Source organism: Tursiops truncatus, chromosome 1, assembly GCF_011762595.2.
Source record: "Tursiops truncatus isolate mTurTru1 chromosome 1, mTurTru1.mat.Y, whole genome shotgun sequence".
Lineage (NCBI taxonomy): Eukaryota > Metazoa > Chordata > Mammalia > Artiodactyla > Delphinidae > Tursiops > Tursiops truncatus.
The window spans coordinates 61123154-61149670 of NC_047034.1; the positions used below are offsets into that span (position 1 = coordinate 61123154).

The following is a 26517-nucleotide window of genomic DNA, read 5'->3' on the forward strand; positions in this document are numbered from 1 at the left end:
AGCAGACAATGGAGAGAAAACATTAACAAAGAAGTAAATTCTGTAGTATGTGTAAGTGATCCCAAGGAGAAAACCAGAAAAGAATGTTGGGTAGGGCAAGGGAGATGAGGAGTGCAGAGTCGTTAGGGTAGCCCTCAGTGAGAGGTAAGATTCATGGAAAGGCAAAGGAAATGAGGGATTTTATTGTATGGATGGCTGGGGAAGAGCATTCTAGGCAGAGGGGAGGGCCAGGGTCATGGCCCTAAGATAGGAATTGACCCCTTCCATTCTGTACATTGTGAGTTTATGCTTTTAAAAATTATTTTATTCTTGTTTTAATGGGGTAAAATGTGCTGGTCAGGAGATAAATAAAAGAGGTCAGTTTTTCATCTTGAACTTGAAATCTTATTTCTGAGTCTTTGAAACCACAGGTGAGCAAGTACTCTCTTTGCTTTTCTCCTTTATTCTGAGAACCTACAAGCATTCCGTATATTTCTTTTCTTTTGATTTTTACAGATCCTCTTTGAAGTAGGGAACTTTTAATATATTTCCTTCATAAATGAAGAAAATGGAGACCTAAAAATAATATGATTCACCCAAGGGTTGAATGATATGACAAAAATCATATCTCATATATCCTGACTTTATTTGCTTTATTTAGCCAATATTGCTTTTTGCCACATCTCATTCTATCACTATTACAATTTGAAATATAAAACAAAACATATAGGATGTTGAAGAAGGAATAGCATTGATTAGAATTAGTATTGGCTGCATATAACAAGAACCCAGCTAGAGTGGCTTAAATTTATTATTAAATGTATTTCTCTCTATGTAAAATGCTTGTCTCATCACTGGGACTGGTTTGGTGTCTTCATGATCATCAGAGATCCTTGGTTCAAAATAGTAGCTGGAGTTCCAGCCATCATGTTCACATTTAACACTAGAAGGAGGAGAAAAGAAACGAAAAAATGAAAGGGATACCCCTTCCTTTTTCAGTAGTTTTCTAGAATTCTTCCTACCCAATACTCCCCTTATATCTCAAGGACCAATACAATACAATACAATAGTCACATGGCTATATATCCAGTTGCAAGGGAGGTTGGAAAATGTAGCTTCCCCAAGTAAAATTGAGTTCTATTACTAAGGAGAAAAGGGACAATGGAAGTTGAGATAGGAAACAAGCAGTTTCTGCCACTGAGATCTGAATCATTTTTTTAAAATTATTATTTCATTTATTTATTTTTGGCTGCATTGGGTCTTCATTGCTGTGCATGGGCTTTTTTGTTTGTTTGTTTTTTTGTTTCTAGTTGTGGCGAGGGGGGCTACTCTTCATTGCGGTGCGTGGGCTTCTCATTGCAGTGGCTTCTCTCATTGCGGTGGCTTCTCTCATTGCGGTGGCTTCTCTTGTTGTGGAGCATGGAGTCTAGAGCTCAGGCTCAGTAGTTGTGACACATGGGCTTAGTTGCTCTACGGCATGTAGGATCTTCCTGGACCAGGGCTCGAACCCGTGTCCCCTGCATTGGCAGGTGGATTCTTAATTACTGCGCTGCCAGAGAAGTCCTGAATCATGTTTTTAAAAACTTACTTTGCCTTCATTTTAGAAAACAGATTGAAGAGGATAGGAATAGGAGGGAGATCAGTTTTTCACACTTGTCTAGATGAAATTTGGTGATGGACTAGGGTGGTGCTCTAGAGAAGATTGACAGAAGAAGATGGATTCAGATATGTATTGGAGTAGACATAATGGGACTTTCTGATGGACTGAATGGGGATGGGGTGAGGGAAAGAAAAGAATCAAGGACGTTGTCTAGGTTTTTGCCTTGAGGAGATGAATATGGCAGTGATGCCTTGAGAAATGAATACGGCAGTGATGCTTACTAAGACAGGCGAAACGTTGGTGGATGTAGGTTTATGGAAAAGAGATTCAAGAGTTCTGTTTAGATCATTTTAATTTTGCAATTAGGCATCCACGTGGTAGCTGCCAAGGAGACACTTGGATGTATGAGTCGGTAGGTAAGGGTTGATGTCAGGTCTTAAAGATGTAAAACCAAAAGTCATTGTCATATGGGTAGAATTTAAAGTCATGGGCAGGTGAAATTATCTAGGGAGAAATTTGGATGGAGGAAAGAGCCCACAGTCAAACTGAGGCTTACCAAAATTTGGAACATTGATAGAGGAGTAGGAGCCAGTAAAGCGAGCAGCCAATGAGGGAGGGAAACAAGGGAATGGGTATTTTGAAAGCCGGTGAAAAAAAGGGAGTGGTCAATTGTCGTAAATGCTGCCAAGAGGTGTAATAAGATGCAGACAAAGATGTAACCTTTGGATTTGGCAACTTGGTTGTCACTGGTAACCCTGACAAGAAAGTTTTAGAGGAATAGGAGGATAAAGGCATAATTCAATTTATTCAGCCTCTAGTCTACTAGAGATAAACTAGACAGCAGACTAGGAGAGGTGGGCAAATTAATCCTTATACAGCGTGATAAAGGATGATGATAGAGGTCTGCATGGGGTCAATGGGCACACACAAGTTGAGGCACTAATTCTATGGGGCAAGGGCACAGAAAGCTTTCAGAAGAAGGTGGTAAGTATCAATAGATGCTGAAACTGAATTTTGTAAATTAAAAGATCTGTGGAGTCATGCATTCACCTTGGAGTCAGGAGACTTCCATCACGAACAGATATATGATCTGAGACAAGTCCCTTCCCCTCTTTAGGATTCTTCCTTCTCCCTGAATGGAGAAGTGGCTAGATTTCAACAATCCTCATTTGTTTTCTGTTTTAAGATCATTACGGAATTTTCTAACCTACCGAAGTCTAGATAGACTGAAGGTTTCAAATTCAAGGCTCTCAGCCCTTAAGTTAGCCCTTTGGGGTATTCCATTAATTGTCTGTATTTCTCCATTAGAAGCTGACATCGCTTTCTTCAGCATCATTAATTCATAGTTTGAATTACTGCAGGGTAAATTAGTTAGGATAATGTTATCATCTAAAACAAACCCCAGCATTTCAGTGGGTTAACACCATTGAATGACAGGTTTTTTTCTGCCCAGGTAATGATCCAATGAGAATGTTGTCCAATAGCCTTGAACACAGTCAGTCAGGGACCCAGCCTCCCTGACTATGTTGTAGATTTGCTATCCCTTAGATCCCCACAGTTAATTTGTTTTCCTATGGAAGGAGAAGGTAGTGAAGATATCTAACCATCTCAATTCAGAGGTGACATATATTACTTCTGATGGAATCCCATTTTCAAAGTAAACACATGTGTTCACTTAAGATGCACTGGGGACTGGAAAATGTAGATCCTGGCTGGGCAACAAAAACTTTGTCGTGGAAGGGGAACAGGAAGCTTCAGCGGACACCGGACATCTCTGCCACATGAACATTTCAATGACCGATACAACTCACTTGTTTGTTTATTTTCCAGCTGAAGAAGAGATCACCTTTTCCAGAATAGAGACTTCTAAGAGATCTGCAATATTTTCTGAAAATCTCAGGTACAGGCTTCTGTAATTGTTTAGGAGGTAGAGCTGAACAACTGGCATTAAATTCAGAACACTGTTAGAATCACTTGTCTGGCCAGTACTCTGGGTCTTTTAGGCACAAATCAGAGGGTGTGTGTGGTGAGTTTGGTCAGTAGTTATGTAATGGAGCGGGAACCTATGGGCCCTTCCCAGGACAGACCCCCTCCCCCATATCCTCTCCTGTAGCTCCTCTTTGGGTTTTTTTGTTTTGTTTTGTTTTAAATATTTATTTACATATTTCGTTGCGCTGGGTCTTAGTTATGGCAGGCGGGCTCCTCAGTTGTGGCATGTGGGATCTTTTGTTGCGGCAAGCAGGCTCTTCGTTGTGGTGTGCGGGCTTCTCTCTAGTTGTGGCACACAGGCTCCAGAGCACATGGGCTCAGTAGTTGCCACATATAGGCTCCTTAGTTGTGACAGGTGGGCTCCTTAGTTATGGCTCACCAGCTCCTTAGTTGCAGCATGCATGCATGTGGGATCTAGCTTCCTGGTCAGGGATCGAAACCGGACCCCCTGCATTAGGAGTGCAGAGTCTTAACCACTGTGCCATCAGGGAAGTCCCTGTAGCTCCTCTTTGAAGTACCTAGATAATAGTATCTGATGCACACTTCCTGAGTTGTTTTACAGATGCTAAAACCACCACCAAGTGGAAGAAATCTACATTAGATTTTCTTATCTTGCTGTTTTGTTTTTGAAGATATCTTCATCTCAAACACTGTACTATATCTACAAATTATTACTCCTATTTATTTCTGCATTTGGACAGTTCTGAAGAAATAAGAGAAAAGATCTTGAGTTTCTTTGACATCATTATATCAAAGATGAGGACATCTGAGAATGACATCATCCCTCTGGAATCTTGCCAGTGTGAGGAAATCTTAGAGATTGTCATCATGCCTCTGGCTCACCATTTTCTGGCTTTGGGAGAAAACAACAAAGCCTTATATTACTTCCTAGAACTTGCGTCTGCTTATCTCATCTTGGGTGATAATTATATGGTAAGGTGTTTCTGCCCAGATCCCCTCCACCTTTGAGACGGACCTACAGCCCACAGGACCAGAAAGAAAGCTCTAGTGCTTTTTTTTTTTTATTATTATTACTTCATGTTCTTGATTCTGAGCAGCACCGCCTTCTTTGAAAATCAAATTGCTCAGAAAGGAAATGAGCTGAGATTGTGAAAAAGTCAGAACAAACCACAACTACCATTATACATCATTTAAAATACTGCCGTCATTAGAAACTTGCTATGAATCGTCTACCTACATGGGACCCTGGTTTCAACTCTTCAGTTTCAGTAGCGTCTCCCTCAGTAATGTCCCAGCCGCATTTGCTCTCCGTCTTCCCCAAGTATCTGTCAGCACAAATACCTGTAGGTCTTTGAATAAGCAGAAATCTAGTTTTAGTCTTGTGATCCCTGAAGGGGCTCCGCTCACTTTGGTCTTCATGTAACTTGTGCTGAATTATCATACAAACCTTTAGGCCACCAAAGCCCTAGTGACTATTTCTCTAGGATAATTGTAAATAACCTTCCAGGGCAATATGCCCTTAGAAATGTGGGGATCTGATACATATGATGAAATAAAAGAATTTATTGGTAAGTCAGTTGGGAAGCGCTGAGCTGAATAAAGCTAAATAGATTTTTGTACTACAACATTTCAGGGTCTTAATACGCTAAGACCCATAGAAGTCTCCCAGAGGGTTGGGCTAGGACTGAGACGTATTTTTTCTCTCAAACTTATTTGACCTTAGACCACTTTTCATAGAGCAGCTGGCTGACGAAGCTTCCACGAACTCACTTGAGGAAATGCCTTTCTGGGCAGAGCCTCCCACACCCGAGTAGCCATGGCTGCCACCCTTTATGCCTGCACTTGTGGACAGTTTCAGATTTTATATTTGTGGCCTAATTAAACTCCACACCTTAGATTTATATAAAATTTTAAAATTACACCATTAAAAATGTCAGTTAGCTGTGGTTCTCTCAAATATTTATGAACAAAATGCTCCTGTGCATATTTTATACACATAGGTGAAGAAGGCAGTGATGCGGCCAGTGAGTACCAGGAAGAGAAGGTTTAGGCAGCCTTGGGGGCTAACTTGCTAAACCTGTGCTCACCCTCATCTCATTATCCAGGGAGTGACAAATGCTCAGGAAAACAATGACTGGAAGCAGAGCCCCAGTGCAGGGTCCCAAAATGTGCCATTTGCTTCCCCGTCTCCCAGCAAAGACACCTTGTCTCCCTCTTTCTGCATCCAACACCTACGCCTTAGGCTGCATGAGACTTGGGGACAGGGCCTCACCTTATTTTACTCTTCAAGTCTGACCTTGCCTTGGTGTTTACAAGTGCCAAGACTCTCTTCACGATTTCATAGGACGTTGAAGAGGAAGGGAGGAAGGTTGCTCAGGGCCTTACCTTCCTCTTCCACTTCCCAACGATGGCCCTGGCAAAAGAAATGGGAGTGGCTCCTAACTCATTCCAAAAGTAGAGACTGGCTTGTCATAGATGTGAGGATGCTCTCAGGAGCCATGAGTACACTGTTGGAAATAGGGAGGTTGGCGATGGAATTACTCAAAGAGGGAAATTGCCCTGGGGAAAACTTCAGGTAAGGTGACTTACATGACAGCATGAGGAAAGGAGGAGGTTTCTAGATTCATCCTCTAGAATGAGATTCAGTAGATCAAGAGGAACATGAAGGTGACCCATATCTTCAGCAGGAACTTTCCCCACCCTTTCTGTCTAGAGTTTGAAGGACTCTGGTCAGGAGCTGAAGGAAGAGATGGAGGTGGGAGCTGGGTGGTCCTGTTTCTCTTCCTTCAGTAGAGTCTGGGGCAATGGCCCCTCCTTGGTCCCAATCCCTGATGACTCAATACCTTCTACTCCTTGTGCTGGTTGCAGGCTTACATATATTTGAATGAGGGAGAGAGGTTGCTGAAAATTCTCAAGAAGGAAAAATCTTGGAGTAAGACTTTTGAGTGGACTACCTTTTTTACCCTCAAAGGTCAGGTAAGAAACCATTAGAAACGCAGTTCATCTGTTCTTTATCACTGCGGCTTTACGTAGAAGAAGTAGTAGAAGTCATCCCTATACTTTCTACATCCTCCTCCCATCCTCTGCCACAGATCTTTTCCAAGATTCCAGAACCCCAAGCCCCGGGCCTCAAACCTCCTCTCCATCACTTGTCTGCAGCAAGATCTTCTTTAGCCTCTCGGTTGACAGCTTTATGAAATGTTTATCTAACAACCTCCCAAAATGGACAGGAATGGGTAAACATTTTCTCAGAGGTAGATGATGAACAATGAGGATGCAAAGTCCTAGTCATTCAACCATCCTTCCACAGATACATCCAAGAAACATTTCCGATTGTGCCAGGCCCTGGGAGATCTTGTTCCTGGGCCTTAAATGACCTTTTTTGGATAAGATTCCTTAACTATGTATTTTTGGAACATACCAACCAAGCCTAGAATCACTGCTTTTCTTCTTTTCCTTTCTTCCCCTTTCTTCTCCTTGTAGGTCTGTTTCAACATGGGCCAGATGGTGCTTGCCAAGAAAATGCTGAGGAAGGCCTTGAAGCTCCTCAATCGAATCTTTCCTTACAACTTAATCTCCTTGTTTCTCCAGATTCATGTTGAAAAAAACAGACACTTTCATTATGTGAATCAGAATCAGCAGGCCCAAGAGAGCTCACCTCCAGGGTAAGGAAGGAGCTGGGGAGAGCTGGGTGTCTCATCTCACTCCCCAGAGGAGAGAGACCTACACATAGTCCAACAGTCAGCCCCCAAAGCCTGGGCCTCTAGCGGGCGCAGGGAGTCCTGGTGTCTCGCTGGTGTGGGAGGGGATGTGTGGGAGCGGGGCTCTCAGGCCAGGGCTGGGTTGCCTCAGAACAACTTAACAGGCAGCTTTTGCCAAAGGGAGTTCAGGTGACAAAACCTTAAGGGAGTCCTTTGCAAGGTGAGCTCCAGTGCCCCTCCCCACTCATCTTACCCACTAACCCCTCTGGCCATCCACGTTCCAATGGGAATCTGCACCCCCTGTTCCTAGAGCCTCAGTCACAAGTCCTCTTCCAATTCAGTGCTAAAACCGTGGGTATTGTCCCTGCCCCCCCAAAAAATGGCAGGTCCTGAAGACATCTGCCAAAAGACAAAACAGCCCACCCATTTTTTAACTCTATATAGATACGTGGGTTACATGGGGTATCCATCAGTCAAGATTATACCATTAAGATATGTACATTTCAATGTACGTAAATTTTATCTATAAAAGAACTACAAAAAATAATGAGGTGGGTAGGAGAAGGAAACAGAGTAGAAGGACAGACGTAATAAGAATGTTGATAGTTGCTGAAGCTGGATGCTGGGTACATGTGGCTCATTATATTTTTCTGTTTTACTGTGTGTGCATGTTTGAAATTTTCCACAATAAAAGTTTTAAAAATGTATTCCCCCTACCTAGCAATTCATACCAAGAGAAATGCCACCTAGTTGGGGATCTGGAGAGCTGGCAGTAGATCTCTTCCATCTTGGGAGAGGCCAGCTGCAATATTCCCACAGGTTCTGCCTGAGATACAAGTATCTATTTCTATGGGCAAATTGCTGCAATTCTTTGGCAATCCCACCAAAAACTGCCTTCCCCAGTTTCCTGAAAGTGTTCCCTTGACTATGGGGGAGGCTGGGATGGAAATGAGGTGCAGCTGAGCTCCTTTGCAGGCTGGGGACAGGCTTCTGAGAATCTAAGCCTGCTGCTTCAGGAGACACCAGGAGGGGGAGGGGCGGGGAGAAGTTCAGCAGAGATCTCTCGGAGAGGTAAGAGAGAATTGGAGTTTGGGTTCACACAGAGGGTTGCCAGATGAAATAAAGGATGCCTAGTTGAATTTAAAGTTCAGATCAATAATAAATGATTTTTTTTTAGTACACCTTATATCACACAAGATATTTAGGACATATGCATTCTAAAAAATTGTTTTGAAATTCAGATTTAACTTGGCATCCCATATTTTCATTCCCTAAATCTGACAAGCCTAACGTACAGCCACATTTTGTAAAAGGAATAAGAAGTACCTGCACAAGAGGAGAAGGTGAAAAAGTGATGATCAGGAAGAAACTACAGAACAATTGGCTTAAAATGCTGTCCAGTCAAAAGGTTCTCATCTCAAAAATAAGGACGTTAAGAAACAATATTTAGGGGCTTCCCTGGTGGCGCAGTGGTTGAGAGTCCGCCTGCCGATGCTGGGGACACGGGTTTGTGCCCCGGTCCAGGAGGATTCCATGTGCCGCGGAGCGGCTGGGCCCGTGAGCCATGGCCGCTGAGCCTGCGCGTCTGGAGCCTGTGCTCCGCAACGGGAGAGGCCACAAGAGTGAGAGGCCTGCGTACCGCAAAAAAAAAAAAAAAAAAAAAAAGAAACAATATTTAATGTCAGAATTTCTACAGCTTCATGAACTCCCTATGTTATAAGGGATTTTACCTTCTCCATGTTTCCTTAGAAACTTTAAAAAAAATAATTTCCACAACAGAATGAATGTCATCAATGTCTAAACTGAAAGTACCTGGAATTCTTCTTTAAGAATCTCTAGTAGGATATCTTCCTTTCTTCTCATCTTTATTTAAAATCTGCTTTTTTTTTTTTTTTTGCGGTACACGGGCCTCTCACTGTTGTGGCCTTTCCCGTTGCGGAGCACAGGCTCCGGACGCGCAGCCTCAGTGGCCATGGCTCACGGGCCCAGCCGCTCCACGGCATGTGGGATCTTCCCTGACCGGGGCACGAACCCGCGTCCCTTGCATCGGCAGGCAGACTCTCAACCACTGCGCCACCAAGGAAGCCCTAAAATCTGCTTTTTGATAGTTATTTCTAGTTATATTTTGTTTTCTTGGCTTTGTTAAATTACTAATATTGCAGCCAATTTAGGATCCCATTTTTATCACAAATAGAGAAGATTGGGGGCTACTTTACCAGTTAAATGACTTGTGGATGCTGAGGCTGAGACCCCAAACATTCTCGGTATGTGGTCAGCCATCCTTCCCTTGAATAATTCCAGCACAGGAAGTTCACCATCTCCTGCGACATTCCACTCCGTTGTCAGAATGTGTTTTAGTCTGTTTGGACTGCTGTGACAAATTACCACAGGCCGGGTGGCTTATTAACAGCAGAAGTTTATTGCTCACAGTTCTGGAGGCTGGAAGTCTGAGGTCCTAGTGCCAGCGTGGCTGGGCCAGGGCCCTCTTCAGGGTCACAGGCTTCTTCTCGTATCCTCACATGGTGGAAAGGGACCGGGAACTCTGTGGAGTCTCTTTTATAAGAGCTCTAATCCCGGTCATGAAGGCTCCACCCTCATGACCTTATCATGTCCTAAAGACCCCACCTACTCTTACCGTCACTTTGGGGAGTTAGAATTCAACTTATGAATTTTGGGGGATGCATTCAGACCACAGCAGAATGGGATTGTTTAAAAGGCTCATTTCCTTTGTTGGGCTGAGACCTAGTTCCTGACAACCATGTGGAACAGAGGAAATGACACACTGGACTGGCCGGGCTGGAGGTGGCCAAGGCTGGAGTCCTGGCACCATCACATTCTAGCTATGTGACTTTGACTTAATTACTTAACCTGTCTTGAGTCTCACCTTCCGCTCATGTAAAATGGGGTTAATGATTCCTTCCTTTCTTACGGGGTTGTCATCAGTCTCAAATGTGATAAAATGATATAAATGTGCTTTTTAAATAATTTCATTTAAATGGCAGTGAACTGACAGGGGACAGGTGAGTTACATCAATTACCTTAATTAATCATCACAAAGTAGGTATTATGGTCCCCATTGTCTGGTGGAAAAATTGTGCTTCATAAAGGTTCATGCACATGTACAACAAGATCCTACTGTATAGCAGGAGGAACTATATTCAATATCCTGTGATAAACCATAATGGAAAAGAATATTTTAAAAAACTAATGTATCCATATACATATGTATAACGGAATCACTTTGCTGTACAGCAGAAATTAACACAACATTGTAAATCAACTATGTGTCGATAAAAAAATACTATGTGCTGAAACTGAAAAAAAAAGAAAATTAACGTGCATGTTAATTTCCACGTAAAGGAAACAGGCCTCAAACTCAAGTCTGTTTTGACCCCCAAGCCAGTAGTGAGGACTCTGCCCCTGCCCTTCCCTCAGGCATGCTGGTGGCGATACCTTCTTCTTATGTCCCATGTGTGTACTTTATCTAATAGGAAGAAGAGGCTGGCGCAACTTTACCAGCAAACCACTTGCTTCTCCTTACTGTGGCGGATCTATAGCTTAAATTATTTTTTTCACTACAAGTATTATTGCCACCTGGCAGCTCTGATGCAAGTGAATACTGCCCTGGAAACTCAGGATGATTTCCAGGTAGGGTATTTTTGTAGCTGCATTTTACGTTTCTGAATCTCATTTGGAGAGAAAAGCCTAGTGAAAGCCAATCAAAATTCAAAATCATGAAGATTTAATAAAAACCTTCCAGACTAGATTGTTCCACTGAGGCTAGCAGTTGTCAAACACTTTGGTCCCAGGATCCCCTTATACTCCTAATAATTGAGGACCTCAAATAGCTTTTTATATGGGTTTATATATTTATATTTTTTATATGGGATCATATATTTTTATGGGGTATATCTATTGATACTGTCATATAAGAAACAAAAACTGAGATACTTCAAAAATATTTTTTAGAGAAAATAAACCCATGACATATGAACATAATTAACATTTTCACTGAAAAAAACTTTATTTCCCCAAACAAAAAAATTTGTGAGAAGAATGGCATGTATTACATTTTTGCAAATACCTTAATGTCTGACTTCACAGAGACAGCTAGATTCTCAATCTGCTTCTCCTTTTACTTCCTTGTAATGTCACATAACTCTCCCTTGGAAAACTCCACATTGTACTTGTAAGAGAATGAGGGTGAAAAAGGAAAATGTAACAAGATAATTCTTTTAAAAAGATAAAATCATTCCCTGGCGGTCCAGAGGTTAGGATTCCGTGCTCTCACTGCCGAGGGCCCGAGTTCAATCCCTGGTCAGGGAACGAAAATCCCACAAGCTGCACAGCATGGCCAAAAAAAAGTAAAAGTAGAAGAACACCCATCAAAGATGTTATTGAGCTCATTAAAGTTAGTGAGAGAACTAGTAAGATGTTACAACTGGTTCCCGGGGGAATTTAATTTATGAATGTATACAAAACTAGTCTAGTCACAGGGCAAGAATAGAATCACTTGTATTCCACTGAACATTTCTGTTTCTATGAAAAAGAATCATTTACATTATTACCAGTTTCCCAAAGGCAGTGAAAGGCAGAGATATAACCTTGATGAGTGAGCTAGACAGAACACCCACTGAATTTTTTTGTTTTGGCCCATTTCAAGTTCTTTCACTGTTTTTCCTGAAAAACTGCTACACACAAAACAAATGGTCCACAAAACATTCTCCCTTCTTTCTGAAGGTTTTACCATGCATTGTTATCATTAACCAGTCTTTTGCTATTAAACTTAAATGGCCAGTTGAAACAAACAGTTTTAAGACTGTTCTTCCACCACTGGTTAAGACTGGGGTGGCAGGTATTGGGGATAACATTCATTTAGCCTTCTGGGCAGACTTGGTGACCTTGCCAACCCCAGCTGCCTTCTTGTCCACTGCTTTAATGACACCCACAGCAACTGTCTGTCTCATGTCACGAGCAGCAAAACGGCCCAGAGGAGGATAGTCAGAGAAACTCTTAACACACATGGGTTTGCCAGGAACCATATCAACGATGACAGCATCACCAGATTGAAGAGTTGTTTAAAGAGTAACCAACTTCTCTTCAATCTCCCTGTTAAGTTTAGAACTAGAGTCCTTAACATTATTTTTGAAAGCAAACAAAACCAAACCAACCTTCCTTTATTGTTAAACAACAAAAGCAATACGTGCTTGTTATAACAATAAATTAAACCTCACAGAAATGCATAAAGTAAAAAGTCCCTCAAATCTCTACTCCAACTGCAACAAATAGGTAACTGCTTTTTACAGTTAACCCGTTTGGTAGTTTGGAATGAATCCTTCCAGGCTTTTTGGTATGCAGTCATATATCCACACATATAAGCTATTGCTTTTATTTTTCACAAAAGTTAAAATTCATATATTTTGTTTAAGGATCCTGTGTAGGCAAAAGGGGCCATTGAGCTTGTCCTGGATCATGCATTAAATAGGTGGCAGAAACTCAGCTTAATTTCTGTATCTAAGCCTATGGTTTTGCCAAATGTCCAGCTCCATTCCCAAGCTTAATAAATCCATGTTTACTGGCAGATGATTGGTGATATCCTGGGCTTTCTGCTTCGGGTTCCATCCCAGTCTTGCCCCGTCTCTCCTCTTCTCCTCCACTGCTGCCATTTCAGATCATTAAGGCCTACCTGGACTATTCACTGTACCACCATCTAGCCGGCTACCAGGGCGTGTGGTTCAAATATGAGGTCATGACCATGGAGCACATCTTCAACCTCCCCCTGAAACGTGAGGGCGTTGAAATCATGACCTACGTGGCCGATACACTTGGCTATATCAAGCTCCTAATGGGTCACTTGGACTTGGCCATTGACTTAGGTAAGCCCTGGTTGGTCAAGAAAGAACTTGCAGATACAGGTAATGCCCAGAAATATACTGGAATTGTTTTCTTCCCAGGCTCTCGAGCCCACAAGATGTGGTCATTGCTTCATAATCCCAACAAACACTATCTGGTCCTCTGCTGGCTTTGTAAATCCCTCTTCTTGAAAAACAGGTATTTATCTCAAGGCATTTTCCAAACCAGGACCAGAGGCACAGGCCAACTTGGCCTGACTCTGGCCACCTGATAGAGAGGTCCAGGAAAGAACAGTTTGAACAGAGAGCCAACTTGAGATTTAGGAGTGGGTTTGAAGTCTGTTGAAGAATCGTATTTGGTCCTGAATGGCTGGGCAGGACTGAGACTAGGACTGAACTTCCTTCTCTCCGCACACACTATTTTTTAATCCTACCACCTTTTCTTATCCATAGATACAAGCAACTGATCCAGGTGCTGGGGTGGCTGTGGGATCTTTCTGTAGCAGAAGAGCATATCTTCAGCAAGGCATTTTTCTACTTTGTCTGCCTGGACATCATGCTTTATTCTGGTGAGCATGGCCTTGGAATTTATAAGAAACTGGGGGAATAACACTTGCGTTGGTGTGGTGTGGCAGGTGACAGGGCTAGGGCTTTGAGACCACTGGGTTTCTGGCTAGAAGGTGCGAGGATTGCAAGGGACCAACAAGCAAGAGAATTTAGAATTTAAGCTGCCAGTTAAAGCGTCAGATCATTTGTCACACAAGTGATAGAGACTGACAGGATCTTACTATGTGGCTTCTACTAGGGCATTTAATTTTTAGCAGGATAGACTTAGAGACTTCCTGCTTGAAAATGAAGGGTAGGGCTGCTAATGGTGAGGTGAGGGTTCCAGGCACTGGCAGCTGTTAGTGATTTGGAAAACAAGTTCTTTCCTGATAGTCTTCATGTTATACCAGGTAGGCAGGCCTCAGTGTACATACTAAGCCAGAGGGGCCAAACTGGGCATTCTTTTTCCCAGCCATGTTTTCACCGAGGGATGTGGATATTGCTGCCAGCAAGGGAAGTGTGAACGCGAAGACTGAGAAGTCCCAGGCTGCACTGAGGCTGATTCCTTGGGCTCAAGCAGGGAGGGTTGGTTTAAACCCCACTCCTGCCTAGTTGATATTATGGACTTGTGTCTTATACACATAAACTTCCACAAAAGCAGGGGCTCAGCAAACAGGGCAGTGCAGTCACCTGGTTGTTGCAATCCGTGGGACCCTTTGGATTCATAAAATAATCAGAGACCGAGGCCTGTCCTCACAGTGGGAAATTCTCCTGGGAGCTGTTAGGCCAGAAAGACGATACCCCTCCACCCCTAATCTACCAGCCAAGCTCTCCTGTTTCTCTCTTTTTTAGGCTTTGTTTATAGGTCATTTGAAGAATGTTTGGAATTCATACACCAAAACGAAGACAACAGAATACTGAAGTTCCAAAATGGAATCCTCCTGGGACTTTACTCCTGTATCGCTATCTGGTAACAATGTGTTGCATACCACTGAATTCCCACATTTGAAAATGTTGAATCCTGGAAGAGTTCTATGAGATTTGACAAAAGGAAAGGAAAGAAAGAGAAAGTACTTTTAATTTATACCCAAGACAGATTGAAAGTGACAGGGCAGATTTATACTGAAAAACACCTTGGGGATCACCTAGTTCATCCCACTCAGCTGAGGCCAGTAAAGCGATGCCACTTCAATTGTACTCAATGCAACAAGCGTTTATTGCGTACATAGCGCGCAGTATTAATACAGAGATGAATAAGAAAAGCGTACTTGCTTCTGAGAAGTGTTGGGGGTTTGAGGGAGACTAATAAATAGCACTACTTACCCCCTCCCCACCCCCAAGATGGAATCATAGTCATTGTTAATAGGACCGATGTTGGAGGATATGGCTTGTATCTGCAGGCAAGTGAGCTTCCTAATATTGAACCCCAGGATTAGACTTACCCATCAGCAGCAGGCAGTTCTAGAAAACTCCACCCCCTCCCCACCCCATTGAGGCAAGAAGTACCATGCTCCCCGTGGGTCTCACTGACTCTCAAGATGAAAGACAGCTACACCTGCCTAATTTCTGTCCCAAAGTCACCAGCCTACTAAGTCACCCCTTGTCATTGGAGGAGTGAGTGAGGCAGGGAAAGAAATGTGGAGCTTTGCACCAGTGGAGCTCCCTCACATGGAAGGAAACTTCAGGAGGGTGGAAGAAGCAGGCTTCCTGCATCTCCATTAACCCATTGAGCATGAGGCTTAATCTCTGTAACCCATTACATTTTTTAAACTCAATAAGCCTGTAGATATGGCTTTAGCTTCAAGGAAGTAGATGGACAGTGAGGCTCCAGAACATTAAATAACTTACTTCCACAGCCATCCCCAAGACTGAAAGTCATTCCCTATTCCACTTCCCATCTCAAATTATATATGCAGTCATGTTGTCCAGTATCTAAAGATTCTGTGATGAGATTTAAATGATAATACGAAGACATTCCTATGTAAAGTGCCACAAACTAGAGCAGTTTCAAATCTGAATAGAAATCTCCTCTTATTATAAAACTCATTGGGAGAAATTAAAATCCAAAAAATCAATTACCCTGGCCAGCTAAAGTCTAAAGAAGTGAAAGTTCAAAGTCAAATTAATTTGCCTTTGTGAGTTAAAGTTCAGGGAATCTAAAGTCCAAAAATCACCCTAATTTCTTATTCTACTCTACCTCACCTGAAGCGTTCTTGCAACAGCTGTAGCTTAGGCCAATACTGCTCCCACTTTATGGGCATGGGAATCATCTGGAGAGTTTGTTAACTCAGATTTCTGGCCCCATCCCCAGAGCCTGTCTGATTCGGTAGATCTGGGTTGGACCAGAGAGCTTGCATTTCTAAGGAGCACTCAGATGGTACTGATGATGCCTGTCTGTGGCCCACACCTTGAATAGTATCAGCCCAGGCTCGCTCTCTCTGAAATCAGAGCAATTTCTTCAGGCCCCAGAATTTATAGCTCCAAGTGCCTGATCTGTTTCATTTTTTTCCTGGCCACACCGAGCAGCCTGTGGGATCTTAGTCCCCTGGCTAGGGATTGAACCCCGGGCCCCTGGTAGTAAAAGTGAGGAGTCCTAATCACTGGACTTCCAGGAAATCCCCTCACTTTAAAGAGTCCAAAGAATTAAATGGTAGCTAATATTGCCCAAGTATTCCCCCCAATTATATTCATTTGAAATCATCAAAAAATTCTATTCTGTCCTTGCTGCATACCACATAATTTTCCCTGAATAGGCCAGTGGCAGGCTTCCAGAGACCAATGTACTAGGAGCTACACCTCTAGAGAGACCCATTTCAGGAAACCAGCCCATTCCAAGGGTGATGGGGATTTCTCTTATTCTTCTGTGGTGATACAGGTATGCCAGACTTCAGGAGTGGGACAACTTTCACATATTTTCCAACAGAGCCAAAAGTCTAGTGTCAAGAAGAACCCCAGCAGCTCTTTACTACATAGGCCTCAGTAGGTACATGGAAGGGCAAGTTCTCTACCTTCAAAAGCAAATTGAAGAACAATCAGAGAATGCTCAGGACAGTGGAGTTGACCTACTCAAGGTAAGGCCTCTTCTCTGGTTTCCCCGGTAAGTCATGCCTTGAATGGATTTTTCTCTACCTCCTGTGATAATTATTTTCTCTGATTACAGAAGTTACACATGTTTTATAGTTTAAGTTTTTGGAGGCCACTCCCTCCCCGTAATTAGAATATAAATTGCCCACAACCTTACTACTCAGAGATAATCACTTTATACATATTGAGATATCACTTTCCAAGTTTTCTTCCATGTGTGTGCATGCATTTCCATTTTTTAAACTACTAAATAAGATATATTTATGAATAATTCCCTGCCGTTAAATTGTTTTCTGCACCACTAGTTAAAAGGAAGCCTAGTATTTTATCTTACAGATATACTATTAGATGATATTGCCAAACTATTCTTAGATAGAATTTTTCTGTAGTACTTTATTGCTGTTGCTGTGATAAACATCTTGGTAGATAAACCTTTGCACACAGCAATTTAAAACATTCAGCTGATACGTAGTAAGGGCCTGGTACTATGTGTTGGGGTACAAGAGTGAGCAAATTAAACCTGGTGCCTGCCTCCCAGAGTCTACAGCCCAGCATGGGCAAGCCCCCCTAAGAGAATGAAGGGCTGAACCTCCAGGGTCGTCTTAACAAGTGTTTGCCTTGTTCTCTTAGAAACTGAATGCAGGTGAATTCCTTTTCTACTGCTAGGTCTCCAAGTACACAACCTTAACAGCTTAAATGACAGCACTTCTTTTCTCATCTCCGGGCTTAGCAGCCAAAAGTCTGGACGAGGGCTTCCCTGGTGGCGCAGTGGTTGAGAGTCCGCCTGCCGATGCAGGGGACACGGGTTCGTGCCCCGGTCCGGGAGGATCAAAAAAAAAAAAAAAAAAAAAAACGTCTGGACGAGCTTGGCTAGGTTCTCTGCTGAGGGTCTTAAAGGCTAAAATCAAGGTGTTGGCTGAGGTATTTTCTCATCTGGGGAAGAACCTGCTTGCAGGTTCCTTCAGGTTGTTGGCAGAATCTAGATGCTGACAATTTTAAGGCACATCCCTATTTCAGAGATGTTAAAATGTTTCAAAACAAGGTATCTTGAGACCAGTGAAGAATAGTAGCTCATTTAATCTTTGGAGGTGTTGTTATGGGCTGGGTCTTCTTCACTGCTGCTGGATAGAAAAGTCTTGAATTTGCCCAGGTGGGAGCCCACTCCCTACCACTCTCATAGCACACTCAGCCTCAGCATCTCTTCCTGCAATTTGTTCACACCAGCTGACTAAATCGCCGCCTCCAAAAACACACAAGTTCACTGTCATCACTGCTTGGAGGTATGTACTCTTTGACATAGAACATGTATTTATATTTCTGATTCATAAAACATTCTTCTGGTTCTCACACAGTATGTGGAAATCGGTGATATAAAACATTTTGTTTTATGTAATTATTATGTATTACATATGACTTATGTAATTATTATGTGTATTATGTAATTTATTTCACGTAATTTGATGGAGCAAATGTCTTTCCTTAAGAAAATTACTTGTGGGGGATTTAAAACATGCTTAACTTCATGTTGTTTTAAAAAACTAGATTTTTACCATCTTAAATATGATTTAATTTATTCCAGCATTCTCTTTTTCCTTTCAAATACCAGGCACATTACGTATGACATGTGGGTTGACTGTCATTACCACTTTTAAATATTCAATGCTAATAAAGGGGTACCAAAATTTTGGCCAACCTGATATATGGAAATCCAGGTAGATAAATTAGCAGCTGGTTAAAAGAAAGCACGTCTTTATTTAATGAGTAGTAAAGTATAAAACTCACCCAAAGACAGTACAGGTTAAAAACACAATAGGTGCTATTGGGATTACAACAAAGATGTGTAAAATGTTGTCTTTGTACTCAAGGAGTTTGTGCTTTGAGTTCCAGAAGGGGATGGGGCTGGGAAGCCCAGGAATGAGAGGGAGTGGTAGAGGTGGGGAGTAGAAAGAACACAAGAACACAAAAGAACACAAAATCAAACTTAGTATCTCCCACAGTACACAGAGCAATGCCTTTTACACATGTTCCTGAACCAAACTTGGGCTCGTTCTCCCACATGCAGCAAAGCTCATCTACTGACACCAGGTGTGGTAAAGGAAAGTGCAGCATTTGCTGTAAGGTGCCAGACAAGGAGTCTGGGGCAGCTAATGCTCAAAACACCCAAACTCCCCAAAAGGTTTCAGGGAAGCATTTTTAAAGGCAAGGTGAGGGAGGAGATTCACAGGGTACGTGATCAGCTTGTACACATTTCTCTGACTGATTGATGTTGAGGTAACAGGGCAGTGTCACAGGGGTTAACGTCATCAATCCTCAGGCTCCAGTAGGTCTGGGGGCTATATCTCATGGTCATTAAGTAGTTAGCTTCTAACATCTATAAAACAACTCAGGAAATGTGCAACACGTAGTGTTATCTAGTTACTTCATGGAGGAACTAAAGATTCTGTGACTGCCATATGGCTGATGTACTGTTTAAATTGTTACTAGTGCTCCTGGCCCAACTGCCATTTTTGTCACTCCATGGTCATGTCCTTTCAATCATTCATTCTTTAGCCAGGCTTCTGTGACTCAGGGGGGGGCCTGGGAGACTACAGCTTTTCTGCAGACAAGAGGAAGGCAGAGGACATGGTGGGAGCGGTCTGTCCCGAGAAGGCCCCATAGGGTCCTGCTTGGTTACACACAGCAGATGTTTAATTTCGTGAATAAATAATTGATAGACAGAATAAACATGTAACAGGTTAGTCAGGAAAACTCAATGTTTCCATCCATTTCTATGAAATTGAAGTAAGTGCAATAAAAGAAAAAGACATTGTATTGTTGACCATCAAGTTAGCAAAGACATGAGAGAAGACACATTCATACTCTGAAGGACTCTCATAAACTTTCTAGAGAGCATTCTGGCAAAATGCATGAATATCTTTAAAATATGCACATCATTTAATTGTCCTCCTAGGAACTAACCTAAGGAAATAATCAGATGGCAAACAAAAATTTATCTATAAAGATGTTGATCTCAGGTTTATAGTATTTAAAAAACTAAGGGAAAATAAAAAGCATATGCCTTTCAAAAATATTGGTTAAGTCAGAAATGGTGTATTTAAACATTGGGATTTATTTTTCTTTTCTTTTAAAGATATTTTATTTATTTTTGGCTGCGTTGGGTCTTAGTTGCAGCATGTGGGATCTTTTCGTTGCGGTGCATGGGCTCTTCGTTGCGGCACACGGGCTTCTCTCTAGTTGTGGCATGAGGGTTCTTCTCTCTCTAGTTGTGGCGCTCAGGCTCCAGAGCACATGGGCTCTGTAGTTTGTGGCACGCAGGCTCTCTAGGTGAGGCATGTGAGCTCAGTAGTTGTGGCGCATGGGCTTATTTGCCCCACAGCATGTGGGATCTTAGTTCCCTGACCAGGGATCGAACCCGTATCCCCTGCATTGTAAGGTGGATTCTTTCCCACTGGACCACCAGGGAAGTCCCTGGGATACTTTCACATTAAAAAAAAATCTGAATTTCTTACTCTTGTTTTAAAAATTGGAGTATCTGATGACTCTAGGCCCCAATCCTAAAGGGCAGCTACTGGCTGGAATTGATGAGGGGTGACATTTAGGGCATACCGTCTTCAGTATGACATAATCCCCTCTGCTTCTTATCTTGCTACATTCAGCCTCTTGTTTATGTTTCTTGCCCAGCTCTGTCAGCATTTGAATTTGTGAGATCTGATGTAAAAGAATCATGTCATTTAAAAGAGCCCTTCAAGATAGAACATCTGCATGTCACTTCAGCTTCATCTCCAGATTTTCTTTAACTCCCTTTACCCAAATCTACTCTTCAAACTTTCAGAACTATTTTTAATTCTTGCAACGACCATCCACCCTTGTCTAGCGCCTTTATATATATAATCTGCTTTCTTTCAACATTGTTTGTCTGGCCATGTCTTCTTCCTTCACATCTCACATCCCTTCCACATCTTCCAGGAGAAATTAAGAAGTTCCTGCTTTGTGTTCTCCCTGAGGATCCTCATTCCCATGTTGCCTGCACTGCATTTTAACTGCTTATTTGAATACTCCCTTAGCTGGTGCTCAAGGGATGGCGTCTTGCTCAGGATAAATCACCCAGCAAAGAAAAATCCAAGATACCAGCCAGATTTTTACCACAGTTGTCTACGCCGTGTGGCTGACAGGGTCTTGGTGTTCCAGCAAGTGTCAGGCCTGAGCCTCTGAGGTGGGAGAGCCGAGTTCAGGACATTGGACCACCAGAGACCTCCTGGCCCCACGTAATATCAATCGGCGAGAGCTCTCCCAGTGATCTCCGTCTCGACACTAAGACCCAGCTCCACTCAATGACCATCAAGCTCCAGTGCTGGACACCCCATGCCAAACAACTAGCAAGACAGGAACACAACCCCACGCATTAGCAGAGAGGCTGCCTAAAATCATACTAAGTTCACAGACACCCCAAAATAACACCACCAGACATGGTCCTGCCCACCAGAAAGACAAGATCCAGCTTCATCCACCAGAATACAGCACCAGTCCCCTCCACCAGGAAGCCTACACAACCCACTGAACCAAATTTACCCATTGGGGGCAGACACCAAAAACAACAGGAACTACGAACCTGCAGCCTGCGAAAAGGAGACCCCAAACACAGGAAATTAAGCAAAATGAGAAGATAGAGAAATACACAGCAGATGAAGGAGCAAGGTAAAAACCCAACAGACCAAACAAATGAAGAGAAAATAGGCAGCCTACCTGAAAAAGAATTGAGAGTAATGATAATAAAGATGATCCAAAATCTTGGAAATAGAATGGAGAAAATACAAGAAATGTTTAACAAGGACCTAGAAGAACTAAAGAGCAAACAAACGATGATGAACAACACAATAAATGAAATTTAAAATTCTCCAGAAGGAATCAATAGCAGAATAACTGAGTGAGAAGAATGGATAAGTGACCTGGAAGATAAAATAGCGGAAGTAACAAACACAAGCAGAGTAAAGAGAAAAGAATGAAAAGAATTGAGGACAGTCTCAGAGACCCCTGATACAACATTAAACACACCAATATTTGAATTATAGGGGTCCCAGAAGAAGAAGAGAAAAAGAAAGGGACTGAGAAAATCTTTGAAGAGATTATAGTTGAAAACTTCCTCATCGCATTTTAACTGCTTATTTGAATACTCCCTTAGCCGGTGTCTTGGTCAGAATAAATCACCTAATACGGGAAAGGAAACAGTCAATCAAGTCCAGGAAGCACAGAGAGTCCCAAACAGGATAAATCCAAGGAGAAACAAGCCAAGACACATATTAATCAAGCCATCAAATTTTAAATACAAAGAAAAAATATTAAAAGCAGGAAGGGAAAAGCAACAAATAACATACAAGGGAATCCCCATAAGTTTAACAGCTGATCTTTCAGCAGAAACTCTGTAAGCCAGAAGGGAGTGGCAGGGCATATTTAAAGTGTGAAAGGGAAAACCCTACAACCAAGATTACTCTACCCAGCAAGGTTCTCATTCAGATTCAATGGAGAAATTAAAACCTTTACAGACAAGCAAAAGCTAAGAGAATTCAGCACCACCAAACCAGCTTTACAGCAAATGATAAAGGAACTTTTCTAGGCAGGAAACACAAAAGAAGGAAAAGATCTACAATAACAAAACAATTAAGAAAATGGTAAGAGGAACATACATATGGATAATTACCTTAAATGTAAATGGATTAAATGCTCCAACTAAAAGACATACACTGGCTGAATGGACACAAAAACAAGACCCGTATATATGCTGTCTACAACAGACCGACTTCAGACCTAGGGACACATACAGACTGAAAGTGAGGGGATGGAAAAAGATATTCCATGCTAATGGAAATCAAAAGAAAGCTGGGGTAGCAATTCTCATATCAGACAAAATAGACTTTAAAATAAAGACTATTATAAGAGACAAAGAAGGACACTACATAATGATCCAGGGATCATAATTCTCAATGGTGAAAAATTGAAACCATATCCACTAAGATCAGGAACAAGACAAGGTTGCCCACTCTCACCACTATTATTCAACATAGTTTTGGACATTTTGGCCACAGCAATTAGAGAAGAAAAAGAAATAAAAGGAATCCAAATCGGAAAAGAAGAAGTAAAACTGTCACTGTTTGCACATGACATGATACTATACATAGAGGATCCTAAAGATGCTACCAGAAAACTACTAGAGCTAATCAATGAATTTGGTAAAGTAGCAGGATACAAAATTAATGCACAGAAATCTCTTTCATTCCTATACACTAATGACAAAATATCTGAAAGAGAAATTAATGCAACACTCCCATTTACCATTACAACAAAAAGAATAAAATACCTAGGAATAAACCTACCTAAGGAGACAAAATACCTGTATGCAGAAACCTATAAGACACTGATGAAAGAAATTAAAGGTGATACAGATGGAAAGATATACCATGTTCTTGGACTGGAAGAATCAACATTGTGAAAATGACTATACTACCCAAAGCACTCTACAGATTCAATGCAACTCCTATCAAACTACCAATGGCATTTTTCACAGAACTAGAACAAAAAATTTCACAATTTGTATGGAAACACCAAAGACCCCAAATTGCCAAAGTAATCTTGAGAAAGAAAAACAGAGCTGGAGGAATCAGGCTCCCTGACTTCAGACTATATTGCAAAGCTACAGTAATCAAGACAGTATGGTACTGGCACAGAAACAGAAATACAGATCAGGATAGAAAGCGCAGAGATAAACCCACGCACATATGGTCACCTTATCTTTGACAAAGGAGGCAAGAATATACAATGGAGAAACGACAGCCTCTTCAATAAGTGGTGCTGGGAAAACTGGACAGCTACATTTAAAGAATGAAATTAGAACACTTCCTAACACCATACACAAAAATAAATTCAAAATGGATTAAAGACCTAAATGTAAGACCAGACACTATCAAACTCTTAGAGGAAAACACAGGCAGAACACTCTATGACATAAATCACAGCAAGATCCTTTTTGCCCCACCTCCTAGAGAAATGGAAATAGAAACAAAAGTAAACAAATGGGGCCTAATGAACCTTCAAAGCTTTTGCACAGCAAAGGAAACCATAAACAAGACAAAAAGACAACCCTCAGAACAGGAGAAAATATTTGCAAACAAAGCAACTGACAAAGGATTAATCTCCAAAATATACAAGCAGCTCATGCAGCTCAATATCAAAAAAACAAACAACCCAATCAAAAAATGGGCAGAAGACCTAAATAGACATTTCTTCCAAGAAGGTATACAGATTATCAACAAACACATGAAAGGATGCTCAACATCACTAATCATTAGAGAAACGCAAATCAAAACTACAATGAGCTATCACCTCATACTGGTCAGAATGGCCATCATCAAAAAATATACAAACAATAAATGCTGGAGAGGGTGTGGAGAAAAGGGAACCCTGTTGCACTGTTGGTGGGAATGTAAATTGATACAGCCACTATGGAGAACAGTATGGAGGTTTCTTAAAAAACTAAAAATAGAACTAATGACCAGCAATCCCACTACTGGGCATATACCCAGAGAAAACCATAATTCAAAAAGAGACATGTACCACAATGTTCATTGCAGCACTATTTACAATAGCCAGGACATGGAAGCAATCTAAGTGTCCATCGACAGATGAATGGATAAAGATGTGGCACATATATACAATGGAATATTACTCAGCCATAAAAAGAAATGAAATTGAGTTATTTGTAATGAGGTGGATGGACCTAGAGTCTGTCATACAGAGTGAAGTAAGTCAGAAAGAGAAAAACAAATACCATATGCTAACACATATATATGGAATCTAAAAAAAAAATGATTCTGATGAACCTAAGGGCAGGACTGGAATAAAGACACAGACATAGAGAATGGACTTGAGGACATGGGGAGGGGGAAGTTCCGCTGGGATGAAGTGAGAGAGTGGAATGGACATATATACACTACCAAATGTAAAATAGATAGCTAGTGGGAAGCAGCCGCATAGCACAGGGAGATCAGCTCGGTGCTTTGTGACCACCTAGAGGGGTGGGATACGGAGGGTGGGAGGGAGACCCAAGAGGGAGGGTATATGGGGATATATGTGTACATATAGCTGATTCACTTTGTTATACAGCGGCAACTAACACAGCAATGTAAAGCAATTATACCTCAATAAAGATGTTAAAAAAAGAAAAGAAAAAAAAAGAATCATGTCATTGGAAAATATTCATAACGTGGTGCTAAATGAGAAAAAAATTTTACTGTATTGGTGATTAATTTTGAAACTATGCACCTCAGATTGGGACTAGAACCCCCGTGCCAGGACCCGAACCCGGCCAAAACCCATAGTCTTACAACTGAGATCACACACCTGGTTTCAGGGATTACTGAAGCTCAGGTTTTTGATGTCTAATCGCAGAAAGAATTCAGTGAGAGACAAAGTAATAGGTAAGAAGTGGATTTATTTAGAGAGAAACACACTCCACAGACAGAGTGTGGACTATTTCAGAAGGTGAGAAAGGCCTCGGAAGAAACACACTCCACAGACAGAGTGTGGGCCATCTCAGAAGGTGAGAAAGGCACCAGGGTATGGGGTTGTCAGTTTTTATAGGGCTGGCTAATCTCATAGGCTAATGAGTGGGAGGAGTATTCCAGCTATTTCAGGGAAGGGGTGGGGATTTCCAGGAATTGGGCCACTGCCCACTTTTTGATCCTTATGGATTCTTGGAACGGTTATGTTACCTGTGGGTGTGTCATTTAGCTTGCTGATGTATTACAGTGAGTGTATACTGAGTCTCAAGGTCTAGTGAAAGTCGACTTGTCCACCACCTTGGACCCATTTGGTTTTAATCAGTTTATGTCCTGTCCTCGGGCTATGTTATTCTTTCAAAGATTGTTCCCTGCCCCCTTCCCTCCTGTTTCAGTATGATCCCAGTTGTGGTGGGTATGAGTGTGTGTGTGTGTGTGTGTGTGTGTGTGTGTGTGTGTGTGTGTAAGTGATAGGCAGTGTCGACTGAAGAAAAACACACAACGTAAAAGTTGCAAGTTAAATTTTCTTCAGGGATCTTACTGAGGACTATAGCTGTAACCTGGAGGATGGCCTCTCAGATAGCTTTTGAGTAACTGCTCTGAAGAAGTAAGGAAGGAGACAGCATATATAGGAGTTTTTTCCTGGGAAGAACATCAGAAGATTACTGCTAGTCACAAAGAACACATATCTCAAATTAATGACTTTAGCACTTTTCTATGTACGGAAGATGCAAGGATCTGGGTTCACTGAAATTATTCCTTAGATATGCATCTTAACTATCTATGGCCAGTATCCAAAACACAAAATGCTTCCTGTTTTTCTCAGGCCCCACCATCGGTGGGTGGCTGCAGTGGCTAATGGCTTGATTCTTGTAGAACTGCGATGGTGGGCAACATTCCCTGTCCACAGCAAAGAAATAACAAAACGGGAGAGTATGTATCCAAATGTGAAAATATTTCTTTTTAGGTGTTACGGTTATGAGTGATTTTTTTTTCTATCCTCATTTTTTCCCTAAATTCTGAGTTGTTTTTTCGTTTTTCCCTTTTTTCCCCCCTCTCCAATGTCTACATTTTTTTTTCAATTGAGGTATAATTCTCTAAATTTTGAAAACTAACTTATATTGCTTTGGTAATCAAAAGAAAATATTGTGGTTTTGTTGTTGTTACTGAACTGAACTTGGGTCTGCTTGCCCACCACACAGCAAAGCCAATTTACTGACACCAGGTAGTGGTGACGGGAAGTACAGCATTTATTG

General features: G+C 41.8%; 1 protein-coding gene across 1 annotated transcript in view; it reads left to right on the forward strand.

The window, feature by feature from the left end:
* The window catches only part of ADCY10 (adenylate cyclase 10), a 109736-nt gene that overhangs the window by 81145 nt on the left and 2074 nt on the right, over nucleotides 1-26517 (forward strand). Inside the window, exons 22-31 of the mRNA XM_019952121.3 lie at nucleotides 3410-3479; nucleotides 4270-4501; nucleotides 6398-6505; nucleotides 7013-7194; nucleotides 10722-10878; nucleotides 12902-13106; nucleotides 13185-13281; nucleotides 13536-13651; nucleotides 14481-14598; nucleotides 16504-16699. Of these exons, the coding sequence (XP_019807680.2) occupies nucleotides 3410-3479; nucleotides 4270-4501; nucleotides 6398-6505; nucleotides 7013-7194; nucleotides 10722-10878; nucleotides 12902-13106; nucleotides 13185-13281; nucleotides 13536-13651; nucleotides 14481-14598; nucleotides 16504-16699 (1481 nt within the window). The remainder of the gene's footprint in view (nucleotides 1-3409; nucleotides 3480-4269; nucleotides 4502-6397; nucleotides 6506-7012; nucleotides 7195-10721; nucleotides 10879-12901; nucleotides 13107-13184; nucleotides 13282-13535; nucleotides 13652-14480; nucleotides 14599-16503; nucleotides 16700-26517) is intronic.